Below are 11,705 nucleotides of genomic sequence, written 5' to 3' on the forward strand. Positions count from 1 at the left end.
TGTCAAATTTTAATCGCTTTGAATTCAAATTATTCAATTTTAAAAGTCTTCAATTTTTTTAATTATATATTTTGAACGCTTTTAATTATAAAGAATACAATTTCACTTACTCTTAATTTTAAACTATCCAATTTCCAAAATTTGAATCTTAAATATACCAGTTTTTAACGTTTTTGCATTGTCATATTTTTAAGTTTTTAATCTAGGATCATTCTAATTTTGTGATTCTCCAAATCAAATAACAATTCTTTAATTTTAAGCGCTTCGACTTAGAAATTATACAATTCAACTCCTTTTTCTATTTAAATTGTCAAAAATCGTTGGTATATTATTTTAAATTTCAAGAGCTTGCAATTCGAAATTATTCATTATTAACTATTATTTCAAAAATATGTAAAACCTTACATTAAAAAATTGGTTTAATAATGAATTTTTAAATTTGCATATGTTAGACACAACAATTTCATTATCCTTCTTATTATATAATTTAAAAATCAATTAATTTCTTGCAAAAAGGTTTGCTGACATTTATCGAATTCCGCGATTTATAATATATGTGAAAAAAAAACCGTGGGTTTTGCAAAGAAAGATAATTTTTTTATAAACCGGGAGAAATCAGGAATATTCACCGGAAAAACCGGGAGACACAAAATTTTAAAAAAAGGACCACTCTGATTATTCCTGGAAAAAACTTGAGATGTCTGGAATTATCAGGAAAAGTTTTTTCTAGGGTTTGAGTAGACACTTTAATTATAAACAGGTCCCTACAAAAAAAACAATGCATCAGTTTTTTTTTTGTTCAGCAGAGAACAAATCTAAAAACCTATTTTTTTTGAAGGAAATAAAAGTTCCAGGACGATGCCTGGATGGCAGTTTTAATAAAAAAAAAAAATCCCGGTTTTTTTTCGGTATGCAAACAATTTTCACGGTCAATGTAATTTAAAAAAATCGAAATCTAAAGCCAAAAATTGTGTCATTTAAAGTAATAAGAACTAAGCTGCAAATTAAAGCTCTCAAAGTTGAACTATTGAATTTTTAACTTTTAAAACTGAAGCTTAAAAGTTTTCTAAATAAAAAATTTTGTATCAAGTGCTCAAAAATTTACATGTATAAAATGAAACTTACTAACACTTTACAACTGAAATTTTTTAAATTAAATGCAATTAGACTGCCAAATTAAATTTTTTAACTTTTATAAATTATAAGTTCAAATATTCAGATTCACTTACAAAAATTATTATTTTTAGCACCGAAGATTCAATAAATTTTAATCTAATCACTTCTTAAATTAAAAGTTAAATTATTTATATTTTAAATAGTTAAAAAGCTTCAAAATTTTATTTTAAAATCTTGAAGCATTCACATTTTTTTTACATTTTTTAAAATTGTTAATTATTGTTAACATTTTTTCAGAAATTCTAAGCATCTTTTAAAATGATTCCAATTTTTCCTAATAATTTTTTTTTAATCCAGCCAAGTAAAAAAAATCCTTGAAATCTTCGAAATTTATTTTTGATAATTTTGTAAATCTTTCTAAATATTTTCTTAAAATAAATTTTTCAAACTAAAAAATCATATTCAATTTTTCGTAGGAAACGTTTTTTATTCTTCTGAATAATTTAAAATTCCTTGGCCTTTCAAAATTCTTAAAGAGCCTCTACATTTGAAATAATTTCGAATTCTAAATTAATTTAGAATTTTTCGAAAACTTCTAAACCGATCTGTTTTAATTCGAAATTCAACTATTTGTTTCAAAATTGATCTTTTTCAGTTGAAAATTCAACTCTTTGATTGAGAATTAATGTATTTTTTTTTTAAATCGTTTTTTCGGCAAAATATTAATCCTTTTGGTAGAAAATTCAGCTATTTGGTTAAAAATTCATCTATCTTTTTGAAAATTCAAATATCTACTTGAGAAGTTAAGAATTTGGAACGGTTTAAATTAATTTTTAATAAAGTACTCACCTTATTTTACCTAAATATACACTAAATTTTAATTATAAATAGATAAAATAAAAATATATTTCAATTCTTATTAAAATTCATGGACTTTATAGACAAATTCAAGAATATCTTGTAATATTAATTAATTCCGATAAACTAAAAAGAACATTATTTCTAATGATTGTAAACATGTCCATACCAAAAAAATAAATCATCAATCTTTTTTCGTTCAGCAGAGAACAAATTGAAAAACCTATTTTGTCTTGAAGGAAATAAAACTTCCAGAATTATGAGAAAAATTCAAGAAATTTTCCAGGTTTTAAAAAACTTCCAGAACTAACTTTTGAGAAAATTTGCAGATTTTTCGCCTAATCAAATCCCATGATTTGATCGATCAGGTTCGCGATAGCTCGACTCTTATCAGATGTGAAGGGCTTCAATTTCGTCAGATCCATAGTTTGCAGAAGGTTTAAAAGAGTATCGCATGTGCAATAGTATAAATGGCCATCGTTGTGTAGCTGCTGAGCTAATTCGAGTTGATGATTGTCCATCAGTAATTCATTTGTGACAACAATTAAGGGCTTCTTGGCTTCAAGTGCTTCCAAACAACTTCCGGCGCCCGCGTGACTGATTATTAGGTCAGCAGACGAAACGTATTTTTCAAGGGATGGATTTAAATGGAAGGACACGATTGATTTAAATCCACATCGAGGAGTACAGTCTGGATCTAAAGAAGTATTCCCGATTTGTAAAATTAGGTGATTATATCCTTTCTCGTTCAACGCCTAAAATTTAAAAAAAAGGATATGTTTCGAAAGAAATTTATTTCAATTTGATACTATTTTTGTTAAGGGGCTTCAACGAGAAGAATTTTTTTTAATTAGGTAGGTAAAAGTTCGCAGGGTGTCTACTCAAATCCTAGAAAAAAAATTTTCATATGACAATTTCAGGGGTTTTTTTTAGGTATCTGAAATTTTTTTCAGGTATTTCAAGTTTTTTTCAGACTTTGATCAATTTTATTAACAAGATATTGTTAAATATATTAACACCATTGATAATTAAATAGTTAAATAATCCAAAAAACATAATTATTCATTAATTGAGTTTGCCCATCTTCTTATACTTAAAGTTCAGTGCATATTTAGGATAGATTTATGTGGTTAATATATTCAATGTAATTTAAACTGCGTCAAAATCCTAACAGTTTAACTAAAACTGTTAACTTTCAACCAATTAGTTATATTTTCAACCAAAACGATAAATTTTCAACAAAAATGAAGAATATTTTAATTTTCAACAAATAATACGATCTTCAACAAAATACATGAATTTTTAACGAAATATTTGAATTCTCAACCACAAAATAAGTTTAATTTTCAATAAAAAATTGAATAGTTAAATTTTCAGTTAAAAAAATTAATAAAAAAATTAGATAAGTTTTCAATCAAAAATGGAAATTAAATTTACACTAAAGAAACATAGACATTTTTAATTAAAATTAAGAATTTTCAGAAAAAGAGTTTAAATTTCAACCAATTAGTTATATTTTCAAACAATAAGATATATTTTCAACAAAAAAATACGATCTTCAACAAAATACATGAATTTTTTACGAAATAGTTGAATTTTCAACCACAAAAAGTTTAATTTTCAATAAAAAATTGAATAGTTAAATTTTCAGTTAAAAAAAATTAATTTTACACTAAAGAAACATAGAAATTTTTAACCAAAATTAAGAATTTTCAAAAAAAGAGTTTAATTTTCAAACAAAAAGATATATTTTCAACAAAAATGAAGAATATTTAACTGGCATTATTTAATTTTTAATCAAAAAATACGATTTTCAACAAAATACATGAATTTTTAACGAAATAGTTGAATTTTCAGCCACAAAAAAGTTTAATTTTCATTAATTTTATACCAAGGAAACAAATAAATCGGAAACGAAAATAGTATAAAAAAATTCTTATTTTTTTTATTATAGTTATTATATTATTATATTTTTGACGAATTAATTACTTATAGTTACTTATAATTACTTATATATAATATATAATAACTTATAATTAATTAAAAATTAGAATGGAAATTAAATTTTCAGTTAAAAAAAAAATAATTTTGCGCCAAAGAAACAGAAATTTTTAACTAAAATTAAGAATTTTCAAAAAATAGAGTTTAAATTTCAATCAATTAGTTATATTTTCAACGAAAATGAAGAACATTTAACTGGAATATTTTTATTTAATTTTCAACAAAAAAATACGATCTTCAACAAAATACATGACTATTCCACCACAAAAAAGTTTAATTTTCAATAAAAAATTGAATAGTTAAATTTTCAGTTAAAAAAAGTAACAAAAAAGTTAGATAAGTTTTGAATAAAAAATAGAAATTAAATTTACACTAAAGAAATATAGGAATTTCTAACGAAAATGATGAATCTTTAACATGAATAGGCGAGTTTTAAACCAAAAAGAAAAGTTTTTAAGAAAATTGTAGAACTTTCATCCAAGTAGTTTTATTTTCAACAAAAAAAAAATATTTTTAACATAAATGATGATTATTTAATTGGAATACTTGAATTCTCAACCAAAAATATGATTTTTTAAAGAAGATTAATTGTTTATCAAAACGGGCAATTTTCAAGAAAATGCATCAATTTTTAACCAAAAATGGAACAGTTAAAAGTTAAGTTAAAAAATTAATTTGTAACCCAATAATGAAACTTCAACTGAAATAGTTTAATTTTAAACAAAAAATATAAATTTTCAACTAAAATAATGGATATTTAACTGGAATAATTGATTTTTCAATCAAAAAGTTAAATTTTAAAACTAGAAGATTAATTGTCTACCAAATAAGATGATTTTTTTTTAAATACATACATTTTCAACAAAATTGTTGGATTTTCAACCAAAGAAGACAAATTTACAAACCAATAGTTGAATTTTTAACTAAAAAGATCAAATCTTCAACCAAAAATATAATAGTTCAATTTTCAATGAAGCCGAGGAGATTAATTTCTACGAAGAAAGACAAAATTTTCAACAAAATACATAAATTTTCAAAAAAGTCTAATTATCAATAAAAAATTGAATAGTTAAATTTTCTATTAAAAAATTAACCAAAAAGTTATATAAGTTAGATAAATTTAAGAAACTATTTCAACTTTCAACCAAGTAGTTTTTTTTTCAACCAAAAAGATGTATATTTAACTTAAGATTAATTTGTTTATCAAAAAGGGCAATTTTTCACACACAAAAATAACACATTAATTTTCAACAAAAAATGGAACAGTTAAATTTTCAGTTAAAAAAAATTAATTTTTAACCAAACGATGAATCTTCAACTGAAATAATTTAATTTTAAACAAAAAATATAAATTTTCAACTAAAATAATGGATGTTTAACTGGAATAATTGGTTTTTCAACCAAAAAGTTAAATTTTAAAACTAGGAGATTAATTATCTACCAAGAAATATAATTTTTTAATAATTATTAATATTTGAAAATTGTTTTTTAAATTTTTAATCAAAAATGGAAGTTAAACTTAAAGTTAAAAAATGAATGTTTAACCAAATGACGAATCTTAACTGAAATAATTGAATTTTGAACAAAAAAGATGAATTTTCAACCAAAAAGATAAATTTTCAAACAAGAATATTATTTTTTTTTATAAAAGAAGATTAATTTTCTACCAAATAAGATGATTTAAAAAAATACATTCATTTTCAACAAAATAGTTGAATTTTCAACCAATGGAGACAAATTTACGAATCAATAGATACATTTTCAATCAAAAATATGAATTTTGCACTAAAATAATGAATCTTTGAATAGAAAAATTTAATTTTCAACCAGAATAATTTCTATGAAGAAAGAATAAATTTTCAATAAAAATAGAATATTTAAATTTTCAAAAAAGAAGTTTAATTTTCATTAAAAATTGAATAGTTAAATTTTCAGTTAAAAAAAATTAATTTTTCAGCAAAGAAAAAAAGATGAATTTTTAATAAAGAAGATTAATTTTGTATCAAAAAGTGCAATTTTTCAACAAAATAGATTAATTTTCAACTAAAAAAAATCAATATTCAAAAAGAAAAAATGGAACAGTTAAATGTTCAGTTAAAAAAATTAATTTTTAACGAAACTTATAAATTTTCAAACCAAACATTAAATCTTCAACTGAAATAGTTTAATTTTAAACAAAAATGAGGAACTTTCAATATGATGAATGTTTAACTGGAATAATAGAATTTCCAATCAAAAAGATCAATGTTTCGAACTAGAAGATTAATTTTTTACAAAAAATATGATTTTCTAAATAAATACGTAAATTTACAAACCATCAATTGAATTTTAAACTAAAAAAGCTAAATTTTTAACCAAAAATAGAATAGTTCAATTTCCAGTAAAAAAAACTGGTTTTTAATCAAACTTACGGATTTTCAACCCAAAGATGAATCTTTAACACAAACAGATTTTAAACAAAAAGATGAAATTTGTACTAAAATAATGAATCCATTAATAGAATAATTAAATTTTCATATTAAGAGATTATTTTTTCTACGAAGGAAGAAGAAATTTTCAACTAAAAAGACAACTTTTCGACATGGCTGAATTTTTAACTAAGAAAGATTAATCAGAAAAAAGAGAGAGAGAAATTGCAAACAGACTGTTAAATAAGCAAGCAAAAAGATCAATTTTCAACCAAGAAGATTAATTTTATACCAAAAAGGACGAATTTTCTTAACAATATACATGAATTTTCAATCAATAACTTGAATTTTCGGCTAAAAACGATCATTTTCAATAAAAAAAAAAACGAATTTCTAACAAAATAGTCAATTACAGTAATATTCCGGGGTTTTCCAGGTATATAAAATTCCAGATATTCCAGGTAGGATAAACTTTTCAAATTACAGAATACTTTTCAACATTTCCAAATGTTCTAGATTTTTATAAGTTTCCAAAATATTTTAGATTTTAAAAGATTCCAGAGATTTCTTTTTCATTTATTTCTTTTTTGATATTTTAAAAATTTACAAAAGTAAATTACAATTTTTGAGAAGAAATGTCGTATTTTTGGAATTGCAAAGGAAATATTTTTGATTCAGAACAAAAAAATAATAAATCCGTAAATGAATAAATGTTAATACAGGGTGGCCAATGGACCAAGAAACAACGGTGAATTTATTTTTTGTCCAGGAACTTTACAATTTTGTAGAAAAAAATCTGTCCAATCAAAATAGTTTAAATTTAATTATAAATGATATAATTTAATAAGAAATAAGTTCGATTTAAATTGTTTTTTAATTTAAAAATTATTAAATCATTTTTAATACTAAGCTCTTTTAATTTAAAAATGTTCAACTTTAGGTCTCATGTTCAGGGGTTTTTTTTCAATTCAAAAATTCATTTTTAAAAGCAGTTTTGAAGAATGAAACAAGTAAAAATTTAAAACAAAATTATAAGTTGATCAACTATAAATATAAATCAAATATTGATTTTGCCAGACGATTTTAAATCTGTTCAAAATGAAACGATTTCCACATTTTCAAGCTGAAAATTGAACTTTTTCAACTCGAAAGCCTAGTAGATAAACACATAAAAACGTCCGATTGAAACTTTAGAAGCTATTTTCCATTTTAAAATATGTAATTTTAAATTAATAGATGCAGAATTAAATGCTTTTATTTAATTACAAAACCTATTCAAATATTGCTTCAATCTATAATATTACATTTTAACCCACTCAATTACAAATTATTTTAATAACATTTTTTTTAATATCTAGCAATACTTGAATTTTTATTTAAATAAGAAACAAAAAGTCCTGAATTGTTAAAATTTCAGAGTACTTAATTTAAGCTTTCAACGTTAAGATTTTAATTGGGAAGGAAATTTTGATTCTCAACTTTTTCTGAATTGGAAAAGGATCATTTTTTTATCGAGTTGGAAGGAAGAAAATTTAGATTTTCAACTTTTCTAAATTGGAAGAGCAAAAATTATATTAAATAAATTATTTTTGTAAATAATTATTATAATAATTATTTTTAAAAATTTTTCTTCAGTTGAAGGCAAGCAAATGTTTGTATTTTAAATATTTTTCTTCAGTTTAAATCGAGAAAATATTAGTTTTTAAGGTTTGAAAGTTTGTTTTTACTGAATTGGAAGCGGCGATTTTATTATTATTATTATTATTTTGAGTTTAAGGGAAGAATTTGTATATTCAATTTTCGTTTTAAATGAAAGAGGGACATTTTTTATTTATAACATTTTTATAAGGTTGGAAGTGAGTTTAATTAGAAGAGGATAAGTTTTAAAATTTTTTAGCAACTTGGAAGGGTAGAAATTTTGATTTACAATTTTTTCTGAATCGGAAGAGGAACAGTTTTTTTATTTTTAAGATTTTTATCGCGGTGGAAGGAAATTTTGATTCTCAACTTTTTCTGAATTGGAAAAAGATAATTTTTTTATCGAGTAGGAAGGAAGGAAATTTAGATTTTCAACTTTTCTAAGTTGGAATAGCAAAAATTATATTAAATAAATTATTTTTGTGAATAATTATTATAATAATTTTTTTTTTAATTTTTCTTCTGATGAAGGCGAGCAAATGTTGTATTTTTAATATTTTTCTTGAGTTTAAATCGAGAAAATATTAGTTTTTGAGGTTTAAAAGTTTTTTTCACAGAATTCGTAGCGGAAATTTTTTTCTTGTGATTTTTTTTTAGTTTAATTAATTGGAAGAGGGGAATTTTCTTTATTTTTAATATTTTTAGCGACTTGGAAGGGTGGAAATTTTGATTTACAATTTTTTCTGAATTGAAAGAGGAACAATTTTTTTATTTTTAAGATTTTTATCGAGTTGGAAGGAAATTTTGATTTTCAACTTTTTCTGAATTGGAAAAGGAATTGGAAAAAGAGAAACAGTTTTTTTATTTTTAAGATTTTTATCAAGTTGGAAGGAAATTATGATTCTCAACTTTTTCTGAATTGGAAAAGGAACATTTTTTTTATCGAGTTGGAAGGAAGAAAATTTAGATTTTCAACTTTTCTAAGTTGGAAGAGCAAAAATTATATTAAATAAATTATTTTTGTAAATAATTATTATAAATCATTTTTTAAACATTTTTATTCAGTTGAAAGCGAGCAAATGTTGTATTTTTAATATTTTTCTTGAGTTTAAATCGAGAAAATATTAGTTTTTCAGATTTGAACTTTTTTTCACTGAATTCGTAGCGGCAATTTTTTTATCATTTTTTTTTTTTTTTAGTTTAAGGGAAGAATTTTGTATGTTATTAATTCATTTTCTGAACTAGAAGAGGACAATTTTTTCTTTTTAACATTTTTTAAGTGGACTGGGAGCCAAATTGTGTATTTTTAAAATTCAGAGGAACAGAGATATTTTTTAATTATAAAAAATACAATTTTTTAATATTTAACAATATTTTATTCAATACTTAAAGTAGGCAATTATAAATCGAACGAAAGAATTTTAATTGTTCCATTAAAAAAAATCTAATTTGTGAGTGGAACTGTTGCATATTTAATGTATAAATAACAATTTATCAATTATTAATTAAAAACTACTTGAGATTAAAATAATTCAACATACAAGGATTTATTTGCCAAAAAAGTTTGAATTTTACAATTCTAATTTTTTAAAAAGAGAAGAAGTTTTGGTATTTAATTTTTTACCGAATTGGTAGAAGTTATATTAAATTTTTTTAATCAATTAAATTTATTAAATTTATTAAATTTATTAAATTTAATTTATTAAATTAAATTTGTAATGTATTTTTCTTTTGTAAATTTTTTAGTTTTTAATGTTTGCTGAATTGACAGAGCGACATTTAAAATTTTAAATATTTGTATTCAGGTGGAAATTGTGGTTTTCAATATTTTATAAATTGGCAGAAGGAAAATTTGTTATTTTTTACATTTTTATTTAGTTGGAAGTGAGGAAATTTTGTTTTTCATTTTTTTCTGAACTGGAAAAGATCTTTTTTTATTTTAATTTTAATTTTTATGCTCCAGTTTAATCTGTATTTCAAGAGGGAATTTTTTGTATCATTGACATTTTTATTGAGTTGGTAGAGAATAAATTTTTGTAAAAAATTTTGTTTGTATTTTTAAGGCTTTTCTCGATTTAAAAGGGGGAAAATTTTTGTTATTAATTGTTTTTCTGATTTGGAAGAGGCTATTTTTTGAGTGGACGGGGGATACTTTTTTAATTCATACTTTACTCTGCACTGGAGGAGAGTAATTTTTAATTTTCAACATTTTTATTGATTTTTTTAAAACATTTTAATTGAGTTGTATGGCAGACAATTTTGGTTGTCAATTTTTTCTGATTTAGAAAAAATCCTTTTTTCTTTGTTCATATTATTTTTATTGAGTTGGCAGGGATGCAATTTGTGTAATTTTTGTTCTGAATTGCGGAAGCGGCGATTTCATTTAATATTTTTATTTAGCTTGAAGGAAGAATTTTTTATGTTTATTTTTTTTATTGATTGCAAGACAGGAAATTTTGGGTTTCAATTTTTTCTTAATTAGAAGAGATCCTTTTCATTTTTATTGAGTTGGGAGGGAGGAAATTTTGGTTTTCATTTTTTTTTTTTTAATTGGAAGAGCGAAATAATTTTGATTTCAATATTTTTATCGAGTTGGAAGGAAGCTAATTTTGGTTGTTAATTATTTTCTGTATTGGAAGAGGCAACTTTTTGAAAAAAAAACATTTTTGAGTGGACGGGAGGGACTTTTTATTATTTCTTTTTCTGAATTGGAAGATATATTTTTTTTAAAGATTTTTAGTGACTTTGCAGCAGAGGAAAGTTTGGTTTTATTTTTTCTTCATTTGGAAGAAGGAAATTTTTCATTTTTATCGAGCTGGAAGGAAAAAAATTATTTTCAACTTTTCTAAAAGATAAGTTTTTAAAAACATTTATCTTGAATCAGAAGAGAGGCAATTTAGATTTAAGTTTTTTTCTGAATTGAAAGAGAGAAATTTTCTTTGTTTTTAAGATTTCTTAGCGACTTGGAAGGGAAAAAATTTTGGTTTAAAATTTTTTCTGAATTGAAAGAGGAACAGTTTTTTATTTTAAAGATTTTTATCGAATTGGAAGAAAGAAAATTTAGATTTGCAATTTTTCTAAATTGGAAGAGATAAAATTATATAAAATAAATTATTTTTATGAATAATTATTATAATTAATATATTTATTAATACATTTTTATATAACAATATAATTATATATATTTTAATAAATAATAATTTAAATGAAATTTTACCTTCAAAATTTCATTTTGAGTTATCGTGTTGATCAACTCATCAAATTTTGTCGTTCCTACTGTGACAAATACAGTTTTTCGCGACATTTCGAGGTTAGTTTGATAAATTTTTACATTAAAAATTCACCAAATCAATTAAAAGGCACTATTATTTAATACAAATTTACAAGAAAATTATCTCAAAAATTGTATCACTATTTGATTACGCTTAAATAATATTTTATATATCTTTCAATTAACAAATAAATAAAATCTCTACAAAATCTTCAATTGCTTTTGCAGTTGGCAGCAATTGCGATCTGTTGGCCATCTGGTGGAGGCGGCATTTTTAAATCACAAAAATATTAAATAAAAATTGCACATTCTAATACTTCTAAATATATTTTTTTAATTTCTGCTCAAACTGCTAAATACAATAAAATAAAAGTAACATTCTAATTATCTCTAGAATTAAAACAAATCAAAGT

General features: G+C 22.4%; 1 protein-coding gene across 1 annotated transcript; it reads right to left on the minus strand.

The window, feature by feature from the left end:
- Positions 1 to 2,113: 2,113 nt before the first annotated feature.
- Positions 2,114 to 11,497, minus strand: LOC117178134 (UDP-N-acetylglucosamine transferase subunit ALG13 homolog). The gene is made up of 2 exons (XM_033369390.1): positions 11,239 to 11,497; positions 2,114 to 2,729 (listed from the first exon to the last, which is right to left on the minus strand). The coding sequence occupies exons 1-2, from the start codon at positions 11,323 to 11,325 to the stop codon at positions 2,313 to 2,315; spliced, it is 504 nt and encodes a 167-aa protein (XP_033225281.1). The 5' UTR covers positions 11,326 to 11,497; the 3' UTR covers positions 2,114 to 2,312.
- Positions 11,498 to 11,705: the final 208 nt, after the last annotated feature.

Source organism: Belonocnema kinseyi, chromosome 8 (genome assembly GCF_010883055.1).
Source record: "Belonocnema kinseyi isolate 2016_QV_RU_SX_M_011 chromosome 8, B_treatae_v1, whole genome shotgun sequence".
Classification (NCBI taxonomy): domain Eukaryota; kingdom Metazoa; phylum Arthropoda; class Insecta; order Hymenoptera; family Cynipidae; genus Belonocnema; species Belonocnema kinseyi.